At 32.5% G+C, this 24890-nt stretch overlaps 2 protein-coding genes across 3 annotated transcripts; one reads left to right on the top strand and one right to left on the bottom strand.

Moving 5' to 3' along the window:
- Positions 1–2904: 2904 nt before the first annotated feature.
- On the bottom strand, positions 2905–22456 carry LOC108908964 (shootin-1). Of its 2 annotated transcripts, none has more exons than XM_018713166.2 (6): positions 22109–22456; positions 11430–11644; positions 10648–10834; positions 7367–7622; positions 6924–7274; positions 2905–3490 (listed from the first exon to the last, which is right to left on the bottom strand). In XM_018713166.2, exons 2-6 carry the CDS (start codon positions 11629–11631, stop codon positions 2999–3001), a joined length of 1488 nt encoding a protein of 495 aa, XP_018568682.1. In that variant the 5' UTR covers positions 11632–11644; positions 22109–22456; the 3' UTR covers positions 2905–2998. The 2 variants fall into 2 exon arrangements, with proteins under 2 accessions (XP_018568682.1, XP_018568683.1); XM_018713167.2 differs by lacking the exon at positions 22109–22456 and adding an exon at positions 18517–18614.
- Positions 22457–23457: 1001 nt separating this feature from the next.
- LOC108908947 (coiled-coil domain-containing protein 12) lies at positions 23458–24384 on the top strand. Its single transcript, XM_018713140.2, has 2 exons — positions 23458–23836; positions 23920–24384. The coding sequence occupies exons 1-2, from the start codon at positions 23594–23596 to the stop codon at positions 24157–24159; spliced, it is 483 nt and encodes a 160-aa protein (XP_018568656.1). The 5' UTR covers positions 23458–23593; the 3' UTR covers positions 24160–24384.
- The last annotated feature ends 506 nt before the right edge of the window (positions 24385–24890 follow it).

Genomic DNA, 24890 nt, shown 5'->3' with positions numbered 1-24890 from the left:
TACGTTGTTTGTATGTATTTTTCTTTACTTTTAGTCCAATCAAAATTAGATGCCAAAATTTAGTTCTCCGGTAATTGTGGACCAATTTAGAATGCATTTTTTTCGATATCTTTAACCGTTATTATAAAGGTTAAGAGTTGATTGATGTACTCCCGAAACTTCAAGTCTTAATTTTTATAAATCAACAAGTAATAAATTTAAAAAAAAAAACGCTATCTCGGCTAAAAATGGCCCTAGAATATATTTTTTTTAAATTCATGAAAAATTACCAGGATTACGAATTACACAGCGGCTTTAAAAAATATTCATTCTTCTCAAAGTTATTAACGAAAAACCTTATAAACAAATTACACTATTTGTTTATATGCCGTTTTTTGGAAATTACAATTTCCAATTGCATATCTTGAAAATATAACAACCGTGATTTTGCAATTGAGAAAATGCTATTTCTAATAAACAAATGCAAAAACTTTTTTACCAAATTTTCAGGGTTTCTTAAGCGTAACAAAATACAACTTTTACTGCAGTTTAGAAACGATTTATGCTCTTTTTTCTATTTATAGCAAATTCAAATTCGCTGTTTTTTTGCAATTATTTAAACAAATTGTTAATGGATTTTAATTTAGCAGGTCTCAAATGAAGCGTTTTCTGAAAGTATAAACAACTCCTGTTGAAGAGCGCTTTTTAATACAGCTAAAAAACTCAATTTTTGGTAATTTTTAAATTATAATGATCTTGTTGTTTTAAATCGATACTTTTTGGGAAATATTATTATTTTTTTGCTAACTAATGATTAAACTAAGTTTCAATCCGAAACCTTTTGATTTACACGTATTACAAATTTCATTTACTAGGCTATTTACCCCAGCTGAATATTAGGGCTCTGTTTTCAAAATGGCGTCCAAAGTTCGCAAAATTTAAAAAAACAAGTAAACATTTTAGAGAAAAATGTTTTAGACAAAAGTTATAGAACTTTTTATACAGATGTCAATAATTGATAAACAAATGTATTAGTTATTGAAAAAAACGGCTAAAAATCGCATTTTTTAAAAACTTCTATATCTTTAAAACGAAAAAAAGATATTTTTACGAAACTTTTAGAATATGTAGTATAAGTAGAATAAGTGAATTTTTGTAAAATTGCAAAATATTTTATAGTTTTTGTAAAATTAAATTTTTAGAAAAAAAAGACATTGTTTTCAAATTCCAACAAATCATATAATATTGCACTTACGTGACACATCTTCGGCTTAAAATTTTCTCAGAGTTGTACTTTCCTGTGCAAATTCTGTGCGTATTGCCAAATAATTGGAAATATGCGAAAAATCTACGGAAACTTTAACTTCTTTTTTGGGGTCAAAAAATAGTCCTACGATCCAGCAGAAGCCAACAATATTATTATTTTTTGTTCAAAAAATCGCTACGACCTCATTTATTAATATTAAGGTCTGAAATTTACGTTATAGTTGAATACTTCTACTTCAATACAAAAAATAGTTTAGTTCGCAATGATTGACTGACCCCCTTTTTTCAATAAACTTAATTTTGTTGGGCCCCGTAAAATGCTTGTTCCGTTCGATACGTTGATGCGCGTGGTGGGGGGAGAAATGCTGTGACTCAACGTTCTTAGTTAGTGCTTAATAAATGAGGTCGTAGCGATTTAAAAAAAAATTGTTTGGCTCCTGTTGGTCGTAGGACATTTTTTTAAATTCGTGAAAAAATGTCAGCTTTCAAATGGCAGTCATGCCATTTCGATTAAATTCCAGCGATAAGGAAAAGATCTACGTTTTTCGATCCGAAAGAAGAACTCAAAAGTTTCGGTAGATTTTTCGCATATTTCCAATTATGTTGCAATATGCGTACAATTTGCACAGGAAAGTACAACTGTAGAGAAAATTTTAAGCCCAAGATGGGTCACGTAAGTGTCATACTACTGTATGATTTATTGAAACTTGGAAAAAATTTCTTATTTTTTTAGAAAAACTCAATTTTTGTAAAAACTATCAACCATTTTGCAATTTTACAGAAAGTCGACTTGCCCACATTCTAAAAATTTCCCAAAAAAATATTTTTTCTTTTAAAAATATTAGTTTAAAAAAATGCTATTTTTAGGCTTTTTTCAATAACTAATATAGTTGTTTTTCACTTGAATCGGGATGGGTTCAAAATTTTTGTTATAAAAAATTCTACAACTTTTGTTAAAACATTTTTTTTTAAATGTTTAATTTTTTTAAATGAAAAGAACTGTTTTTTGCGACCTTTGAACGCCATTTTGGAAAGGAAGCACTAACATTCATTCAATTCTGCGCAATTTTTCCTAAATTTTACGTCTTTGTTTAGTGAACTAAATTTTGGCAAAAACGAGGTATTTTCGACAATTTGACTGGCCTATGAATACCTTTCTACTCGATAGCCACCTACAAGACCGTTATCTACCTGACCATTATTTTTTTATATTTCAGGATATATTTTTCTTAGCTCAAGTTATACATTTTTAGCATTGTTTAGATACTCTTTCCTTGGATCAGATATTTTTTTAGGTTAAATATTTTTAGAATGGGTATGATTTTTGTAGCGTGTAAAATTTTTTCAATTCTCTTTGAATTTTTAGCTTACAATTAGTGTCGCATATCTGCTCCACATTCTATTTCTATGATTCGCTTCTCATTTTTTTCTTACTTCAGAATATTTTTTTTAGTTGGGGTTTGTTATTTTTTAGCATGGCTTAGAAGATATTCTTTCCTTGGATCATATATTTTTTTGTTTAAAAATTTTTAGTGACTAAAAGATTTATCTTGTATTTCAAACGCAAATATCTTATAGCGCCTTTTTTTAAAACATCCACTACTCTTGCATGCTTTAGTCCACTCCAATAAAATAACACCTTACGATAATAAATTTTATTCATATATAACAAAAATGTATATAAAATTACAATATAAAAACATGACTAAGTGGTTAACTTTTCAAAATATACTTTACTATCATTAGAAATGGATCATAACCGCACATCTCCAATGTACTGGCTTTGCCGCTTCTTGGGTGCCCTCCTCAGACTGCCCAGGATATTGAGCAGCTCCGACACGGCTTTCGGCTGCTCCTTGTCCTTCTTCTCCTTATCGTTCTTAGCCTTCCTTAAGGTAAATTGGCCGGCCTTTATGGCGTTGATGATGTCCTCGTTGACGCCCGGCGCCGTTGCTTTTTTCTCTGGCGAACTATTCTCCTTTACGCCTATCGATTCCGCCAACTCCTGCAGGATTATTTTGCTCCTTCGTCTTCGCAGGGGCACCACGGGTGGTTCTTGGGATGGCGGGGGTAGGAGAGGCGGCGGCGGGGGCGGCGGTGGAGGTGGAGGCGCGGGAGGGGCTTTCAATTTTTCTTCCGCTCTATCTGCCCGTTCGTTGGCCGCTTGCAGCTCGGATTCTACCAGTTTCAAGCGCTCTTCTAGGATTTCTATTTGTGCGTTGTTTTGAGCGTCTTCGAGTCGCTCCTGAAAAAAAAAAAAATGCGGTCAATTGAAATTATTACGTATTCTATTGTGGTGCAAAAGGTAAACATGTAATTTTTTCCAGAATCCAACAAAAATTATCTAAATGTATGTAACAAAGTAAGAAAAAAAGCTTCCACTCCAACAAAAAATCATCTAACCTAATTACTCCAGTCGAATTAGATCATTAAACCTAAAAAAAAAAATACTATACAGAGAAGGGTTTGGAGAATGATTATATCAAAAAAGTAACTCAAAAGAAGTAACACTAAGTTGGTAAATTGCAAATAAGTAAATTGTAGGTAATTTAATTGCCTATAACAAATAGTCCAGGCGGTATGTATTTTAAAAATGGTATACCGACAACTTAGCAATTTTAGACAAAAATTGAAGAGAAAAAAAAAGTTTTGTAATTAAATTTTGATCAAGATAGTTAGTTGCAATTCGAAAAAATAATAATTATTATTGCAAAAATCAGAAAAATCATTTAAAAAATTGCAAAAAAATGCTTTACTATTATTTAGTTTATTTGTCAATTTTTTTCAGACACCTGAATAATACCTAGGATCTTCATTCCCAATTCGGTTCGATAGTTTTTACATAATACCTAATTTATTTTTTTTTTAAATTAAAACATTTTCAAATTCAAATTTCTAAAAATCTAAACCCTTTGAATACTTAAAAATTTCACCACAAAAAGAAAAGCTCTCAAGCTTTAAAATGGTTTTTGAAAAATTCAAATCGGACGATTAGGTGATTGTTTAAACATTTTCGCAATTTTCACGCTTATAAACAATTTTTTTTATTTTAAAATATGGTTTGAAAGTACTCGGAAAGACGAGTATTTAAAAAAAACCTGATGATCCGCCCATTATTTTCGGAGTTATAGCCCGTTAAAGTTAACCCTTATTTAAAGCAAAACTGTAAGAGTATAAGGGCTGTTTTTTGAACTAATAGGTATGTCATTCCGAGTACTTTCCAGATATAAATTTTCAAAATTTGCAATCACGGGCGTCCCATTTAAAATGTCACTCAAAAGATATTCAAGACCGCGTGAAATCAATGAGATATCAGTGGTGGTGGGAGCAAACACAGTTACTCTGATCTGAATTCTCAAGTTCGAAACTGCGACGCTCGGAAAAATTTCACTTATCTCAGCTTCTAATGGACCAATTTCGATGATTTTTTTTTAAATCGATGTCTCGCAACTTAAAAAATTCAATTATCATATTTTCAACTACCTTTTATTATTAATTATTGGACTTTTGACATGCCGATAAACAGTTACTTTAAAAAATGATTAATTTATTATGTTTATTTATTTACTATGTTAATTTTCACGACCAAAATTTTTGCATGTTGCACCATGTTGTTGGTATTAATTAAGTATCCAAAAGATTCTTATACTTTTTTTTATAAATAAAAAATAAATTTTAGATAAATATTTTAAAAGTAAACGAAAAAATTAAAATTATAATTATTCACAATTTATTTTTTTTTGAAAGATTTTTAGAAATTTATCGTACAACTAAAAATTAATACCAATTTTCAGTTGTTTATTTAAATAATTATTGTTTAAACAATTTTATAATATTTAAACAAACTTACTAGTATTACCTGGTGCAACATGCAAAAATTTTGGTCGTGAATATTAACATAGTAAATAAATAAACATAATAAATTAATCATTTTTTAAAGTAACTGTTTATCGGCATGTCAAAAGTCCAATAATTAATAATAAAAGGTAGTTGAAAATATGATAATTGAATTTTTTAAGTTGCGAGACATCGATTTAAAAAAAAATCATCGAAATTGGTCCATTAGAAGCTGAGATAAGTGAAATTTTTCCGAGCGTCGCAGTTTTGAACTCGAGAATTCAGATCGGAGTAGCTGTGTGTTTGCTCCCCCCACCACTGATACCTCATTGATTTCACGCGGTCTTGAATATCTTTGAGTGACATTTTAAATGGGACGCCCGTGATTGCAAATTTTGAAAATTTATATCTGGAAAGTACTCGGAATGACAAACCTATTAGTTCAAAAAACAGCCCTTATACCCTTATAGTTTTGCTGTAAATAAGGGTTAACTTTAACGGGCTATAACTCCGAAAATAATGGGCGGATCATCAGGTTTTTTTTTAAATACTCGTCTTTCCGAGTACTTTCAAACCATATTTTAAAATAAAAAAAAATTGAAAAAACATTAAATAATTGCAATTGTTTATAAGCGTGAAAATTGCGAAAATGTTTAAACAATCACCACGGCTCACCTAATCGTCCGATTTGAATTTTTAAAAAATCATTTTAAAGCTTGAGAGCTCTTCTTTTTGTGGTGAAATTTTCAATTCAAAGGCTTTAGATTTTTAGAAATTTGATTTAGAAAATTTTTTAATTTGAAAAAAAAAATTTAACAATTAGGTATTATGTAAAAACTATCGAACCGAATTGGATGAAATTTGGTCTGATGATTCTATGCACTAAGAAGTTTAATTGGGAAAAGTATGAAGATCCTAGGTATTATTCAAGTGCCTGAAAAAAATTGACAAATAAACATTCTTTGCAATTTTTTAAATGATTTTTCTGATTTTTGCAATAACAATAATTATGTTTTCGAATTGCAACTAACTCTATCCTGATCAAAATTTAATTACAAAACTTTTTTCCTCTTCCATTTTTGTTTAAAATGAATAGTTGCTATGCTGTTGTCGATGAAAAATCTAAAAAAAAAAAATGAATTTTTTTTGCTATTTTTTTATACATTTTTGCAATAACAATTAAGCCCACGTTTTTTTTATTTGCATAGAAATTTTATCATTTCTGATGTTAAGCAAAAATCTCCGATCATATGCGTTTTGCCCAACCCGAAACAGATACCACCTGAACTAAAAATGACTAATTTCCCGATAAGTCGTCTAGATTTTCGTGGGCACTAAAAAAAGTGACAAAAATACCTAAATTTGCTCATTATTTGCAATTTGCCGGCGTAGCGTCACTTCTTTGGAATTACGTTTTATAATATTACCATTCTATCTTCCTCGTCATAAGGTGTAATAAAATGTCTGCTAATAATTTTTTCACGTTCAATATCTAATTCAACTGGAATAAATAAATCTTCTAAATATGTTTTTCGTGTACTATATTTTTGTGGGTGGTTAGAAAAGAGAGCGGGGCAGGAAGATATGCGACACTAAGCCTAAAAATGCAAAGAGAAGCTAATAATGTCAATCACGTTCCAAAATTGATACCCAGTCTGTTTGTCTCTAACTCAACATAAAACTTATCTATCGCTAAAAATCATCCAACCATTTTGAGTCAATATTGTCATAAAAATTTAGTAAAATTTTCTAATTATTCGTAAATTCATCTAATACAATCTTACAATCACTTAAACGGAATAATTTAAATTAGACATGTGTAAAACAGATTCAATTTGTACCTGTAACAGACTGATATCCTCTTCGTGCTTATTCCTTTCGTCCTCCAAGCTCCTTTTCAACTCCTCTATTTCCTGCAGCAGCATCATGCAGTCCTCTCCGTCGGAATTTTCAGACAGGCCCTGCAAGATCAGAGTGCTCTGGTGCGCCAGTACGTTCCTCTCCCTTTTGTTGGTGTCAGCTTCTATTTTTAACGTTGTCAAGTTGCCCCTCAATTCCTCCTCGATCTTTTTCTGTTCCTCCAGCTCTTTCTTCATCATTTCCGTTACCCGAAGAATCTGATCGTGTTCCGTCATTACTTCGGCTAGCTTAGATTCCAGGCGTTCATTCTTTTGTCTTTCAGTTTCAAGTTCCTAAAAAATGCACATATAATCATCTCTACGTCCTGATTTCTATGATTTAATTAAATAATCAAGTAATTAAAAAATAGTGGTTTTTAACTAACCTCCGCCAGTTTCACATTCTCCTCCGAGGTCTGAAACTCCGTCTGCTTCAGCGAATCCACCTCCGTCTGCAGCTCGGCTACTTCCGTGCTGAGCTGCTTGATGGTCTTGTTCAAATTCTCGATGTCGTTATCGGAATTAGACTCCCCATCGCCCGCGTCGACCCCCTCGTCGACCGTATCTTTGTCCACTAGGAGCAGCGTCCGCCTCTTGAGCACCTTGTTCTCCTTGTACCAGTGCGTGGCGTCCTTGAGGGCCCTGAAAAGTTTACGGTACATCAGCGCGGCGTACACACATCGAATTTTTAGCAAATCGCCGTCAAAGTGACAAATGGGGCGGGAGTTTTTAAATTTGGAAATGTACGCACCTTACGTAACTTGTAATATTCAAGTCTAAGACGATTTTGGCACACACCGCCAGGAAGATGCCGGCGGAAATCAGATAATCGCAAGGATGGGGTCTTTTAGTGAATGAATACTCCATTTGGGGGCAGTCACATGCGTACGTTGCCATAGAAGTGTGGCATTTTGTAATATTGCATTTTTTAATTACGTCGTGATGTGAATATAAGGTATGCCTATGCGCATGTGGTGACGTCACTTGAGAGAAAGGCTGACAAAATCATGGAATATATTCCTGAAAATGCATTATGTCGTTTTTCTAATAGTCCAAAGCTATTGTGACCTAAACATTTCCACAACATTCATTTTATTATGCAAAATAAGTAGCGTTTTTTCTTCAACCGTGACAAAATATTGAAGGTTAAATTCATATTTTAGATTCTACACATTTAAACTGACTTTTTACACGATTCACATCGTATGTAAATGTGAATATTACACGTTTTATGTCTTACGTACCACGATTAACTTAAATTGTCTGTTTTTATACAGGGTGTTTGTAAATAAGTGCGAAATATTTTAGGGGGTGGTTGCCGAAGTTTTTTGTGAAAAGAATTCATATAAACGTAGATCGAAATATGCTTCGTTTCCGATGTAGTGTTTAAATTTTAAATTTAAATTTTTTTTTAAATTAATTATTTCAGAGCTTGAAAGATATTGACTCGAAATTTAAAAAACGCTTGAGAGGGGTAAATGTGCATATTTCGACTTGCATCAGTGGCGTTCGTGCGAGAATGTCACAACCTTTTTTAATAAAAAAATGGTACGTCCTGAGTTTTTCCCGTTTTGATATTTTTTTAAAAATCCGCCATCAATTCTGAATGAAATTGGTCTCTTCAATTTTTTTCGTAGGATGCACCGATTTTGAAAAAAATAAAACATATTTTATGGCAAATTGTATAATTTTTAGTAATATTATTGATACATTATCTAGTAGGTTACTGTCCATATTTCTTAATAAAATACAACCATCAAATTTCGAGTCAATATCTTTGAAATACCTAATTAATAAAAATAAATAAAAAATTAAAATTCAAATACTGTATTTCGGAAACGAAGCATATGTCGATCTACGTTTATATTAACTCTTTTTCAGAGAATTGAATTTTTTAACGAGGCGAAGCCGAGTTAAAAAATTATTCGAGACCACCAAAGTAGTTCGCGCACGAGATGCAAACAATATTTTTTCTACAAACAAACCCCCAAAACCCCAATATCCCGAGCTGAACCCGAATTATCTGGTTTAGGAATAAATATTGGTTCGTGTACTGGTTGTACGATTAATGTTAATATTGTAAATAATAACTAAAGTTATTGTAAAATTCTATCATTATTTTAAAAGTATTTAATTGTTATTCATTTAAAAATAAATAATAATTTGGAGTTTTGCTTCATTTTTTCAAAGATTGAAATACAAAACTCTTATTAATTTACATGCAGTGTGCGAAATACTTCGCACCCTAGTGCGCGAAGTATTTCGCGCACGGTGTCATGGCAACGTAAGAATCCGAAAAAAAGTGACACTTCGCATATTGTTGTCAATGCGCAAACCTTGTCATTTTTTGACGTTTGTAGAAAAAATACTTTGACACCTTACAGTTTATAACATAAACCTTTAATTTTTAAACATATACAGACCCAAGTTACTATTTCAAATGCGAACTGTCAAAATTAATAGAAACAAGAAAATTGTCTAAATAAAGGCAGAGCCTACTGGACCATTTTAAGAATTTAAATTTCATCTATATTCCGCGGTCGAAATTATAGAGAGTGACTCAGACATAATATAAAAACACTATTACTATAACGCGTATAAAATATAAAATGATTTTTATAACGGTTCAATATTATTTATCTTTTTGCCGCTCGCTAAGCACATCGATAGAATCTATAATCGTCTATAGACTGAGTTACACTGAACTATATTCTATCTCTGTCTTTTGCACTTGGTAGGGAATAGGGAAATGCTTTTTTAGTGGGTGTAAACGGACTTGATTTACTCGTCATAGCATAGGCGTAGACGAGGGGTCTAATTCCGTGGCTATAATAAATTTATAAAATAAAAAAACAAATGGGACGTTTGAAAAAGCTGTAATAATTAAAATGGATCAAAGTGCCGGTTATAGCAAACCGTAAAAAAATATTAGATGTTATCTTTTATTATCTTTTTTCAATATTTTCTATATCTTGTTGCTTTTTACGCAGACACGCCAATGGATTTTCGTTCCCAGCACGCTTCATTCCCCTTCCTAGTCCAAAAGCTAGCGATGAGTCACTCTCTATAATTTCGACCGCGGAGTATAACGAATTACATAAAATCGTTTTTTATTTTTTTTCTAGATAACGGTCACAGATACGAAAAAATCATAAGAGGCAAAAAAGTTTTTCAACAAAACATAAAATTCAATTTTGATTTTAGAATCTACCAGCACTAATGATGTAAGCCCTACAGCGTAACCTATATTCCAAATTTGAGCTAAATATCTCAAAAACTGTGGGAGCTATAAAGAAAAAAACTAAAAAAAATCTTAAAATTTCAACGCCCTGTAGATCGGTAACGAAGGGTTTGCGCGCCTATGTTTATATAAACTTTTAGTCATGAAATAAACCAAAGAATTACCCCCTTCTTTATGTACATGATATTTAGGAACACCCTGTATATTATACATATTGCCAATTATTTTGGTCGAAACGATAGTCTGCAGGTCAGAGGCAAATTTTAAATTTGGGTATAAAGACGTGTACCAGTGGTAACGATCATTACCTGTAATTCCTAGTGATGTTTCTAAGAAAGAAAATGTGTTTTATTTTATTCCAAGTACAAAGTAATGGCAAGTGATTTTTTGTGTGTTATATTAATGCTACTAATATATTGCACTTACCCTGACATAGCCCTGGTCTCCGTCTCATATTGGTTTTTAAGAGTCTCATATTCTTTGTACAAATTTTTCGAGGCAGTTGACAGTTTCGTGAATTCCTCGTTTTTTTCGAACAGTTCCGTCTCTAAATGTTCATGTTTCACTTGCAGATTTAAGTACTTCTTTTCTATGTCGTTTAACGTCCTTAGAGCTGCAACGTAATTCGGTCGAAAATAATTTTAAATAGATCATCCCTACTTAGAAACATAGCGCACAAGTAAACAATAAAATGTTGGTTTCATTTAAAAATGTAATGCTTCTTTTAAAAATTTAACAAGACACTTTTAATTTTGAACATATTACTGATGATTGTAAAAAGTCGAATTGCAAATGTATCAAGTTCTTTACTTCCAAGTACTACATTTATAATTTGGAGAGTGTACTTCCTGGAGGGCCATATGGACCCCTTGAGTTATTTTTATGTATTAATTATGTGCAAATCAATTATTAAGCAAGTCTTACATAATACGATAATAATTCGACTAAAATAATTTGTATTTCTTTTATAATTTTATTTATAGAAGAAAATTTTTTCGTTGCAGAAACATTCTTATTAAAATTAACAATAAATTTCCGAACGTTAGGTACTTATTTAAATAAACAACTCGGTAACAAAAAAATTCTAGCATGTACAGTTCCAACAAGTAGAAACATACGTGCGCGTAGAATTTTCTTTTTTTCCCCACAAAGAAAATAGAAAGCAATTTCTCCATTATCCTCGAATGACCGCCCGACTGCATCCTTACCTTTCTCTTTCTCGGTCAGGAGCAGTTTCCTCCGATCTTCCGACTCCTCGTATTTCTGCTTCCACCTGTGGGCCTGGGGATCGTTGACGGGTATCTTGGAAGCGCCGCAAGGGCTCGAACAGTGCCTGCTCAGCTGCCTTCTTAACGGTATATTCGAATTCCCATTGAGTTTGCTAGTGGACAGGCTGTGCTTGTTGTTCATGGTTGCTTCAGGCCTAAAAATAGCGTCGTTTTGAAAGATTCGCCGCGGTATAAATCAAGATAAGGATGACGACAAAATATATTTGATCGAAAGACTGGACAATTTTACATTTAGTTTCAAGTAATTATTACATTAGATTTAAAAAAAAATTGCTTTTAAGTTGTATAGAGATTTCGCTAAAGTTTATGAGGTAGGTAACTTGGTACTAACGAAGGGGAAATTCAGTTTGTCACAACTTTTAACATTTGGTTTTATTTAATGAATAATCGATAATGTTTAGAGGTTAAGAATTCTGAAGGCACGAGATGCACGCGACGTCGTAACAGTGACAGGTCACATAAATTCAAAATAATTGAGATAGACCAAGCAAATTAAACTTTTACTCGAAAAAAGTCCTATCCGCAAGATTATTGTAAAATTGTCTAAAGGAACATAATACAAGATATCTCTCATCTCGTAAGTCAAAAACTTTTATTAGCTAACTCTATTTAAACAATTATGTGAGGAAAACAGTTTTTTCACTTTGCAGGGAAAACCATCAATTTTAGCGAAAAGTGACTCACGGACAGCTCGTAGGGGATAAAATTATCTACAAAATGAGACCCGTTAAATTAAGATCGGTTAATAAACAAAAAAGTTATTGCAAAAAAACAAGAAAAGTACCCATTTTTTAATTTGTTTATAACTATCGCATTTATTGTTAAAATTTTATAAAACCTCTGATAAGTTGAGGGTTTTGTCATACTTAAAAAGTGTGCCAAAAGTGGGCGCTGTAGGTGCAACAGTTTTCGCACAATTCAATTTGTTTATAACGGAGGCTCCAAAAGTTATGAACTTTAAGCCTCAGTACAGGCGTTAATTTTCAACCAAACATGATTCTGAAAGCGTCATTGTAATCTTAAAGACGTAATTAAGCGACCTATAAAAAATGTTTCTTTGACAGTAACACTCTCAAATTGTGCATTAAAAAACCGTGCGTTTTTCGCTTATAAACAATTTGAATAACATTGTTGTTTATGCTATCTCACCGAAAATAGATGCAATGGATAGCTGGCAAAAATACAGTTTTAAAATAAAAAAGTACCCTCTACGACCAACAGGAGCCAAGATAAGATTTTATTTTTAAATCGTAGCGCAATTGTTTATAAATATTAAGACTTGAATTTTTCGCAAAATAAGTTCAAATTGATGCGCGCTGTAAATTTTGCAATATCTCGGCTTCTATTCATCGTAGTAACTTATTTCTTTTTTAAACTGGGGTAGCTCGACGAAAAAATAACAATAGGCATATTTACGAATTCGTAGAATAGCCCTGAACCCCAGAAAAACTGCATCTTTTATACTTATTTTTTTTTAAGTTACAAAAATGTCACAAAAATTATTGTTAAACGAAATATTAATTAAAATTTCAATTTCGGAATTATTTCACTATTATTAAATAAATAAATGAAGCCCTCGTTCATTTAAAATGTTATTTTTTTTACATATTAAGGCAAAGTAAACTTGTTGTTTCAATATTTTGTTACGATTTAAATGTAAAATTAAAGTGAAAATTCATAAATTACTTTCCCATTTTTGGCACACTTTTGAATTATGACAAAACCCTCAACTTGTCATAGGTTTTATAAAATTTTAACAATAAATGCGATAGTTATAAACAAATAAAAAAATGGGCACTTCTTGTTTTTTTGCAACAACTTTTTTGTTTATTAACCGATTTTAATCCGATCTCATTTTGTAGATAATTTTACTCCCTACAAGCTGCTGTGAGTCACTTTTCGCTAAAATTGATGGTTTTCCCTGCAAAGTGAAGAAACTGTTTGCCTCACTTATTTGTTTAAATAGAAAAGTTATTAAAATAAAATTTTTTGATTCACGAAATGAGAGATGTCTTGTATTATGTTCCTTTAGACAATTTTACAATAATCTCGCGGATAGGACTTTTTTCGAGTTTCTCTTTTATTTTGAATTTTCCTGGTGTAAGATGGTTATAGACTCCTAAGGTCCTAAGATTATTTGAATTAAAAAAAGTAAATAAATAAATCAAGTCTGTGAAAGTCAGTTTTTATTTTTCATTTGCATTGTCGATCCACTACGAGAACAGTAACAGTAAATCGGTCCCATAAAACTCAAGAATGATATCGATTTGTTTATTTTCTCAGATATCATGACTTCCTTCCAATATTTGTATTTTATTTTTACTACAGGCTTTTATTTAGCTTAAAATTTTCTTGTATTGTACCCTCATCCTCTTATTTATAAAAATGTTTTAACTTTTGAAATACATCAACTTATCCTGGCTTGTACCTTTCTGAAGTGGCGGTCGTTCAAGACTAATTTGAATGCAAATCACAGAGCCAAAAAAGTAAAAATACTTAGCGTGTGAGTGGCATATGCCTTAAAACGTGACTTCAATTGTTTTCTAAGCACACTAGAGATCTGTGTACAAGCGGAACGACAAAATGACATACGTATTTAAGAAAATCATAGCAATCTCTGGGCTGATCAGAAGAAATATTAAATAAAATATGCAGGAGCTTCTAAATTACATTACTTAAATTAATAGCGTTTCTAGTACTCAGTTTATGTCTATAGCGATGTTTCCAGCTAATACCAATAAAAAAATTTACTATCGCGATTGCAGTTATTGCTTTGTTGTTGTTCACATATTATGCTTGTTTATTATTACGACTAGTTGACATTGGAATGAACCCTTGGGTTTGTGGAATACAATGAAATAGATAAGGTCAGTTAGCAACTAAGAATGAGACAAATTATGGGTAAAGATGTATTGTTGAATAAATTTGATCTTAATGTTTTTGATTTTTCAATTGAAAAAGAAAAGAGCAAGGAAACATACACAGCGTCTTTAAATTAAAACCATGGGCAATATTTTTTATGGTCGCAACTTTATTCTGAGGTCAAAAATAACTCGTCTCCACAGCAATTTTCAATTTTAATCGATAACACATTTTAATGTAATTAATCCATGGTTCTTTGCTTAATTTGCGAGTTACAGGGTGTTTAACTTTAAGTGAGAGAACATCTCTTATCAGATTTGAATTTATTGATGAACTTTAGTGTTTAATTTTCACGTATACAGATGCTAGACTGGGTGCTTTATTATACATTTAATTGATATAAATACTCGAGCTGTTTTAATTGATATGCTTAATGGTAACAGATCTTAACATGTGTTAGACTGGTTTATATTAAAGCGGTCTATTTTTGTTGTGAAACGATAAATGAGGACGACAATCACTTATTCAGAAAGTTGGTTGCTGAAATGTCACTTTACATTCGTTTTTTTTAAAAGACATATTAAGAAATATCTGGTTTACGTATAACTCTAATCGGTGTAGGCGAGAATTTGTCAATCGATATTTCATAAATATTGAAATTGAAAACAAATTTGCACAAATTTACTCCTAATAGTTTTAATTATGTAGACGGTATTTGAAAAAGCCTAGAGAAATAAACTGGTTTCCGAATTTAAGGACAAAATTCTCAAAAAATAACAACGAATATCTGGATCAAAGAAAAGATATTTTACTGGTTTTCCTATACTTTATGTTGTTAATAGGATTTTTTTTAATGAGAAATATACGAATGTTTTGTCTCTAGCAAATATTTTTGTATTACAAACAGGGCGTTAATTAGTTACGTCGACAAGCTTTAAGGGGTGATTGAGTGAATGATTTTAAAATAAAAAGGTCACATAAAATGGGTCCGCAAATCAAAAGTTTTCAAATGTCAAGGGTGTTAAAATTAAAAAATTAAATGTCACCTCTTCTAAAATATCTTTGAAGGTGTTTGATTTAGAATAACGAAGCTTAAGCTAATATTAATTTGGAATTTACGTTTCTTCTGAAGTTATACGTTGGGGTAAGTTACAAGATAACACCCCGTACATCGGCAGCGGACGTGCACTGTTTTAATTATCTCGCATTTCGTGGCGGTCTGGAACTGTTTCCTGTTAGGTCGAAAATAGCTCGTCGAGTTTATTCTTCAACTCTAAATACCCGCTCTTACTGAGAGTATTATTCCTGAAGAATTCGATTTTGTTTGGTTATAAATCAGCTTGTATATTTTTAGAAGAAATTCCACTTACTTTCATGGACAGTAACGACGGTAGAAACCGGCAACGAGAGGTGCGAACGAAAAGAAACACCGAGGATGGCCGCGGGCCTCCGCCTGCGACTTTCTTTTTCACTCGAACTCCGTGTCGATGTCGATATGTATAATCTAAGTGATAGTATATCCGTCCGCCCGTCCGTACGCCCAATTCTCACAAACGTGTAGCCTAAACTTGAAAAACCATGAGTATTTAAAAGTCCATTCTGTAATGATTCCTTTAAAATTTAGTTACATGTGAAATAATATATGATCACATGATTCGGGGCAAAGAAATACTGCAATACCAGTTCATTAAAAAACATTTTCGTGTCTAAATTTCTATGCGAGTAGGGGCTATCAGTTTATTTTGCCTCTTTAAAGCATTTCCTTCCAGATTTTTTTAATTTTTGTTGTTTTTTTGTAGTCCTAAGTGTCCAAGACATTTTAAAACAGTCAGACCAGGCTAATACGATTACTCTTTGACTTAACAGTTAACTAATGCCATTAAAACTTAAAACCAATCTAATGTTTTATAGGTTAGGTTAATCTGATGATTTCAACAGCTCTATTGAACTACTGTCGCCGTAGTAGTTCAAATAATCGACAACTCTACATCCTAGATTACTGGTCTACATTAATGAATGTTTTGTGATAACTTTTAGTTAAAAGACTCCTTTAAAAGCAGTTTCTTTTCAATAAGGGCCTGTATAATAATAAAAGTAGATACCTTATTACAATTTCAAAAGATTTTTCCATCCATTCATCTTTTAAGGGGCCTCAAAGGAAAATACAGGATAGACCTCTGTCACAAATGTCATTTTGAATGACGGACAAATTTTCAGTGCATTTTCGGTTTAGACCAGGCGGTATCTGTTTTGGTTTGGGTGAATCGTATATCCACGGGATTCTTGGCTTTCAAATATCACTAGAAATGAAAATTTTTCTATGCGCATAAAAAAAAACGCGGGCTTAACTTTTGGCGGCACAATATGTTAAAAAATAGGAAAAATGTCATATTTTTCTTCCTATTTACTTATGTATCTTTTTAAGAGTTGATTTTAGGCGAAAATGGAAGAGGAAAAAAATGTTTGTAATTAATTTTTTTACAATACATGACAGGTTACAAATCGAATGAATCATGATTATTATGGTAAAAATCGAAAAAATCACAAAAATGGGGTTAAAAAACAATATTTTTTAGGGAATTTTTTTGGTGCATTTAAATTGGGTGTAGGACCTTTATACTTGGCTCAAGAAAACTTCATGTTATGTAGAATCATCACACCAAATGTCATCAAAATCGTTTCGATAGATTTTGCATAATAATTTTGCAATCCTAATTGATCAATCGATCTGTTTTTTTTTTAAAGAAGCGTCTTTCCAAGAACTTTTAAAACCTGCTTTAAAAAAATTGATTTGATTGAATATTCATAAAGTTCTAATTGTTTATAAGTATAAAAATTCGACCAATGTTTAAACAAGCGCCACAGCTCTCCTAATTGACGGATTCGAATTTTCCAAAAAAATTTTGAAAGCCTGAGAGCCCTTCTATATGTGATTAAATTTTCAAGTATCTAGGGCCTTTTTGCTGTGCATAATTTTGAAAATTAGCAATATTTTTTTTTAATCTTGATTGCGAAATTATTATGCAAAATCTATCGAACCGATTTTGATGAAATTTGGTGTGATGATTCTACGTAACCTGAGGTTTTCTTGAGCCAAGTATAAAGGTCCTACACCCAATTTAAATACACCAAGAAAATTCCCTAAAATGTATTGTTTTTTAACCCCATTTTTGTGATTTTTTCGATTTTTACCATAATAATCATGATTCATTCGATTTGTAACCAGTCATGTTTTGTAAAAAATTTAATTACAAACATTTTTTTCCTCTTCAATTTTCGCCTAAAATCAACTCGTAAAAAGATACATAATTAAATAGGAAGAAAAATATGACATTTTTCCAATTTTGTTAACATATTGTGCCGCCAAAAGTTAAGCCCACGTTTTTTTATGCGCATAGAAAAATTTTAATTTCTAGTGATATTTGAAAGCCAAAAAGCCAAAAATCTCCGTGGATATACGATTCACACAAATATGGCTTTTTGAAACAGATACCGTCTGGACTAGTTAGGATACTCGCCATTAAAAAATTCCGGGTCTTTTTTTCGTTGTCATGGTATCGTTTTAAAATAACATCATTAAGAAACATTGTCATTTGACCAAAATTGCAAAATTTTTTAAAGTCATTTATCTTGAGAGAAAATATAAATCTGTGAGCAAATCCCATATGGCAATTTTGTTGCGTGATAACGAGAAAATCAGTTGAAATTTAACATAAATTTGCTCGAGAAAAACATCGGTAATAAATTAACTACCTAGTTTTAACGAATTTACATCATCAGTTTAAAAATAATATACTGATTAATTTATCTATCGCGTCTACTCGTCTAGAGATAAAGATATAACAATGTATATTTTTTAAGAATTTTTTTCTACGGGGAGTACCCAACGGTCAGTTGGCATCATAGCGATGAGTCATTATATTAATATTACTGTAAAAAATATGTCCGTTCATTCACTTAAGGCTCCTGAAAGGCTGTAGGTATGTAAAATTTAGCGCACATAACAGCTTATAATTTTTAAAATACTAACACCAGATGTTTGAATGAATTCAAACGGAGAGAATTAATTCGGAAACTTTTAACTGCGCTATCAGTAAAATTAACCGATTAGATACTTTAATGAAACAGTTAAAATCCTACGTACCAGATGCTTAATTAACAAAGAATTTACGAATTTTGATCACAGCCGTTTAGACGTTATTTTTGGGCACAAGCTACTTGCGATAACAGAGTAAAAACTGATTGATGTGCTCTCGTCTACTTTTGTTACTATTATCTTATGTTATTTTGACGATAACGTAATAGATTGTTCTCAAAGATAAGGGATAGTTTTAAGTACATAGGATTAAATCTTGTGAAATATTCGTTATTTTAGCAATATTTTAAATGTAAAAGTCTAGAAGCAATAGTAAACATTTCAGAGGACTGGAATCATGAAACATATACATCCGTTGGTTTCGTCATATTTTTATCTTATCTTCCACTGAAATGGGTAAAAACGTCTGCGATGAATCCACGCTGTCTAAAGATCCCTGTACACATTCAGTTATACTTACATATGTAAAATACATGTACAGGGAGTTTCATAAGTAGAGGTCAAAACATTAATGAAGAAACCCTATTTTTGGCCACAGAATACGCCCCTGAATTTTTGACCTGTACTTAAGAAACATCGTGTACAGGGTGTCCCACTAAGATGGGCGAGGTACGATATTAGGCAAAGTATAGGCCCTAGAGCTTCGGGAAAAAATTTTTATTCTATCTCTCGACAGAAAGAGTGGGGGAAGCCCCTAATGTCTGATCAGAAAAATGTATTTTTTTAAGTATTGGCTCATCAAAAGCCCATAGTGTTATACCTCGTTGGAAAGGTCTTTTCTTGCTTTCTCTCGTGGTGAATGCGTTAATTTATCTCAATATGTAATTTATTATAAATCCAGTTTGTTTCCTAAATTCCACATATGTACTACATTTTACCTCTGTACGCGCCACTGTTGTTTACTTGTTTTTTGGAAGCGCTCTCTAATTGACGGCAAAGCTCGCCAGGTTAGTATTTGACGTATAACCGACCAGTTCGTACACTCGATGCACCTGGGCGACTACAGCTACTACCAGAACACAGTGCGTATGCAGCGGTATTTCAGATTTTACATTGAATTTTATTTTAAATTTGAAATGATTTATCTTACGCCTCCTAAAAATGATGACACGATTTTCGTTTGATAAAAGGACAACTTTGACAACTTTTTGCTCTACTTTGCATCGAATACGATCCTACTATAGTTCGAAAATTAGAGTTACTTAGAAAATTGCTCTCTATTTTTGAAACAAAAACTTTCTATACAAGCGGCAAGAATATAAGTACCGGGGAAAAGGTCCCGGAAAAAACTTCAGGAAAACTCCGGTAGAAAGGTTCGAGGAAAAACTTCGGGTAAATGCTCCGGGTGAAAAGTCCTGCGAAAAGAGCCCAGGGAAAAACTCCGGGGAGAAAGTCCGGGAAAAAGTGCGGGGGGGAAACTCCAAAAAAACTCCGGGGGCTCCAGGAAAAAAGTCCGGAGTGATTCCGGGGAAAACTCCGGGTAAAATTTCCGGTGCTTGGTAGCTGTTAAGAAAGCAAAAATAAGTAAAAAATCTACCGTTTTTAGAATAAAATAGGATCTTTTTACTTACAATCACCACAATGGGTTATAAACAGTGACTTTATAATCAAATTTAGTAATTGTTTAATTTTAATCACACAAATCGTTAAATAAAATTTCATCAAAATCCGAAATTTTTTATAAAATATGTTTTTTTTCAAATATGTATCAGCACTAATATTTCCTGTGAAAGAATAATCGAAATATAAACCGAAACATCCTGTATAAAGATGGTATAATGGCTATAAAATGCTCATCATAGGCATAGCTAAGAGAGATTTAATATTATCGTCTATCATATCTTCATATCATCATATCCGTAAGTCGATGACTGCGTGACATTTTTTATTTAGAATAAAATTAAAAAACATGTTAAGGTGTTTGATATTTTAATCGGCAAGTTTGCGAATATTGCGAAAGCTTATTTTTAAAGGCTCCATAGAGCTTGCCCTGGTCTCACCTCAAGCAAAAATTCTAGCTATACGCCCATGATTGTGGTAAAAAAATGAAAAATATATTTCCGGTCTGTTGATAAGAGGGATTTTAAATTGTTGTGAAACATTTCGTGTTTTTCTACATAACTCGAAATGTTCAGGAATTGCTGGAATTGTTCTAATTGTCAGTATCTTCACTGGGGTACTTTAACTATATTATTCCCTCGTCCTTTGCACACAACATTTTTATTGCATTCTGTGGCATAAATGTTTTTCAAACCAAATAAAAATATTGATTTATGTGTTGCAATGGACACGTACACGATTATTACACACGAAAATATGCCATTAAAACTGTAGTCTGTTTTAATGTCGTCAGAATTCAAAACCCAAGTCGGATTTCCGGACATCCTGTTTGATAAAATAAGTCAAACGAGGGGTCATTCGGAAGTAGAGGAGGGATCCGACAGCAACTGGTACGAAAACAACGTCTTGTCCTTGTTCTTGACGACACAATTTTTGTACCGTCTCGCGCAAGATTCTTAGTAATGTTTTGTTTGTTTACCTATCAAAACAAAGGTTAATAAAAGCCACGATTAATGATACGGTGATTAACTATGTTAAATACACCGTAAATTTAATAATAGTTCGTGTACCAGTTTGCAGTAATAACACGCGATTATCAGAAATTAGGTATAATTACAGGGTGATCAAAACTAAAGCACAGAAGCCTTCCCCGTGTTGTTAAACATAAAACAAAGCAAAATTGGCATTTCTTTGCATACGATAATTAATATGACAGATACGATATAAGCATATTCATTTTTGCAAAATTAATTAGTAATACTTCAACAGAATTGAACACGATATAAATACGAAAGGAGTAGAGCATTCAAATGAAAACCGGATTACATTTGAAATGAGTGAAATGAAATTTATATTTATATGGGAAATAGTGAAAACGAATATTTGTTTCACTGCATGAAATAGGAATAACGCCTTTATAAGACTTATTTAAGAAGGAAAGTTTGTATCGGTATCAACAACTGCCGTGGAAAAATGCTGAAGTCGTTTTGTTCATTCATCTCACGTACTTTCCTCTTACTTACAGGAACACTCTGTATGAGAAAGATTACGTAATTTTTAGCGAATTATGAGACCAATTAAGTCCATGTCGTTGACTTGGGTTAATTTAAACTATTCGAGCGCTATAGCCAGCAGCGACAAAAATTAAAACCGTTTGGTTCTTCCAGTCCAAAAAATTCCTGAACACATTACCTACCTATTTCGTATATAATCAGTACCTATATAGCATCGTAATTTAAATCGTGTATCACTTAAGTTGCACTATTGTAACCTTGAGCTACAAAACTAAACACATTCAATTAAAAACAAATTTAATTCAACAATTGCACACTTATTATATTAAAGCAAAGCCTATCCTCGGAGAACACCTGATAAAATAAAGAGATTTAAGTAAGTAGAATGATATTTGCATTGAAAGTAGCATCACTGAACAAATACATGTCAGCACACGCACAATTATTAATAATTCCTTATCTAATTGAATAAAATCTCGAGTTGATAGTTGGGGTGGAACGGAATCTTATATGCAAAGAGACGTTTTCCGGACCATTTACATATTGATATGTGTAAATCGACTTACCCGTGGCCTGTTATCAGAAACAAAAGCCGACTTAGTATTCACCTGCAGATAAACAAAAGATGAGTGAAGGTGTGCTGGTGAAAGTCACTCTCTGCGGGCGTGCGATCTCAATAAAAACAAACGACCATCGCGCGGCTCCACTAAACGTACACTGAGAAACGGCCGAACAAAAGCTAAATTTTAGCTTTCTTGGTGCTTTGCCGGACGGGTACGGGTCTTTCTTCTACTCCAGTGCATATCATAGAGATGGTATGAATCACTTCCAAGCCTTAGGATACGCGCATGGCACACTTAAAGCTCACTTGAGGAGCGATTGTTGCTTTTTTTCTATTGTTTTCAGTCGGCGGTCAGCGCTCGCTTTGATTCGCGAGGTTTATGAGTTCTACAATTACTATCTCGAGATAAGACGATAACAAGATACCTAATTCGTTTTAATTTTTGTTATTTGTTAATGGCGTCGTGGAAATAACCGTGCTAAAAATTTATCAATTAAACATCTTACATTCCTAGATAAGTAATTAAATTAATTTTTTTAAAGGTGTGTATATAAAAAAAATAATGCTTACACATCACCATGATCGCAATAAGAAATTACTTAAATGTCAACAAACTGATTATTAATTACTTTTTAAATCATATTTGAAAATATGTAGGTAGATTTATTTAGAATAGAACATGTATTCTGTAAACTTTGATGTTATTATCTTAAAATAAAAAGTAAAAGAAAAAAAAAGTTTATCGGTTCTTGTAATGCTACGGAGACTTGCGTAAAATTAGTTCGTATCTCGTACAATAAGACCTCTTTTATGCACGCGTTTTTTTGCTCTCGCGTTTTCAATTCTGTCGCGATGGTTTTACAGAACGCTTGGCGACACGCGTTCCGAAAAAGCACGAAAGTATATCGGCGTTTTTATGCAAAGCGTTCTTTGTCGCAAGTCCAGTGGCTCTGTCTGTCAAGAATAGTTTTAGCACAGTTTGTTTTAGTTTTAGTTTAGCTATTGATCAAGCGGGACATGGATGCAATGGACGCAATTGAATTCTATTTCTATTAATTGGATGTACTGCCCATCGCCTCTTACGTTTTCTATTACATATTTTTTTATAGCACAAATACAATATACACGGATCCATTTTCATGTACTTCACTGACTACTGTGTGGCATGAAACTGGCGACAACTGATAGAATACGCGTGCATAAAATGGAGCAGAAATATACAGCATTTTTCTCAATTTCGCGTTGAGAGGAGAAAAACGCGTGCATAAAAGAGGTCTAAGAGCTTTCAAGCAGAAAATTGCTTTAGTAACGAAGATTTTAAATAACGAAAAATTGAACGCAAAATGTTTGGAAAGAAGAAGAAGAAGAAAATCTGTCAAATATATCAAACTAATTTTGTATTAAGAAACAAACAAATTTTCCACATTTTAACAATTTTACTCTGTAAGTTTTATAATTTAATCAAGTAATAAGTTAGTTAAATAGTCTCATGACGATACTTATGGCTACCAGTAATGTCGGACATTTAGAAGATGAGGCCTTGAAGAGGAAAGAGAGGTTAAAAGCTCTCAAACGTAAAAGGGAGGGAGCTAGTGTAAGTGTAAATGGGACGTCTCATTCAGAAGAGGCCGAAGCTTTGCCAAGACCTATATTTAGAAATTATAAACCGGCAGATGATGATTTAACAGAGTTAGCGGTAGAACCAGCACGTCCAGGCGATGTCAGTTCAGAGGTAAATATTCAAATGAGATGCGTTAATGATTTATCATATTTAGAGTTTAAAATGTCCACAAACTGAAGGACTCTCTCTTTTAGGTGAAGGACCAGCTGGAGTCGGCAAAATCGGAAATAGTAATCGATCAACTGGATGTCACTTCTCTAGCCCCCAGGAAACCGGACTGGGATTTAAAGAGAGACGTGGCGAAGAAATTAGCTAAATTGGAGAGGCAGACCCAGAAGGCTATTGCAGAACTGATTCGAGAACGTCTGAAAGAAAGAAGCGAGATGGAAGACTTAGCGGCCATCGTTAATGCAGGGGTCTCTAGCAATACGTGACAATAGTAGCAGAGTTTTGTGGTTTATAAACGTACATGTACATTTTTCATCTTTTGGTAGTAGTTTACTATATTATATAATTAATTAATAAAAAAAAACAGAAACGTTTCATGTTTCGTGTTTTGTCTGAACAATAAAACTTTGAGTAATTTGTGTTATTTGGGCACACCACACCACAGCAAAATTCCACTGAGAACAACTTAATAAAACCATTCTTGAAGTTAAGTTATACTTAATTTGTATTGCTCCTAACAATCATAAACCGTATTTAGTAAAGTGCATCTTTATTGCGGCAACAACGCTGAAACGTAACGACTTCTAGTAACTGAAGTACTTAACATAAAGATGTACTTCAGTTTTTTTGTACTTTGTGCAAGTGTGTCTGTCGAAATAAAAAAATCTAAAATTTCGAAAACTTGAGGCAGAAAGGAACTGAATACAGATTTGGATTGGTAAGCTATGGTGTACCGGATTTTTTTCAGATTTTTCTGAGTCCTACAATTTTACGAGAAAATCGGTGAACTATACAGGGTGTCTTACCACAAACTCCATCGATGGATATCTGAGAAACGGCTCGAAGGATTTTTTTGAAATTGTGATGGTGTGATACAGGTCATGAGGCCTAACAAGCTAAAATATTTTCAAGGTTATACTGGACGTTGATACCAACTTTCTTATTTTAAATGGAACCCCCTGTATATTATTACATTTTTAGGGAAGAGCATTTATTT

Source organism: Anoplophora glabripennis, unplaced genomic scaffold (genome assembly GCF_000390285.2).
Source record: "Anoplophora glabripennis isolate ALB-LARVAE unplaced genomic scaffold, Agla_2.0 scaffold373, whole genome shotgun sequence".
Taxonomy (NCBI): Eukaryota; Metazoa; Arthropoda; class Insecta; order Coleoptera; family Cerambycidae; genus Anoplophora; species Anoplophora glabripennis.
The sequence above is the reverse complement of the archived record's forward strand: the minus strand, read 5'-3'. Positions and strand labels throughout refer to the sequence as shown.

Coding starts and splice junctions, on each gene's coding strand:
- LOC108908964 (XM_018713166.2), bottom strand. CDS start 11,631: ATGAACAACAAGCACAGCCTGTCCACTAGCAAACTCAATGGGAATTCG. Junction 7,275..7,366: donor AGAATGTGAAACTGGCGGAG/GTTAGTTAAAAA, acceptor TGCATTTTTTAG/GAACTTGAAACTGAAAGACA. Junction 3,491..6,923: donor AGGATATCAGTCTGTTACAG/GTACAAATTGAA, acceptor TTTTTTTTTCAG/GAGCGACTCGAAGACGCTCA.
- LOC108908947 (XM_018713140.2), top strand. CDS start 23,594: ATGACGATACTTATGGCTACCAGTAATGTCGGACATTTAGAAGATGAG. Junction 23,837..23,919: donor CAGGCGATGTCAGTTCAGAG/GTAAATATTCAA, acceptor TCTCTCTTTTAG/GTGAAGGACCAGCTGGAGTC.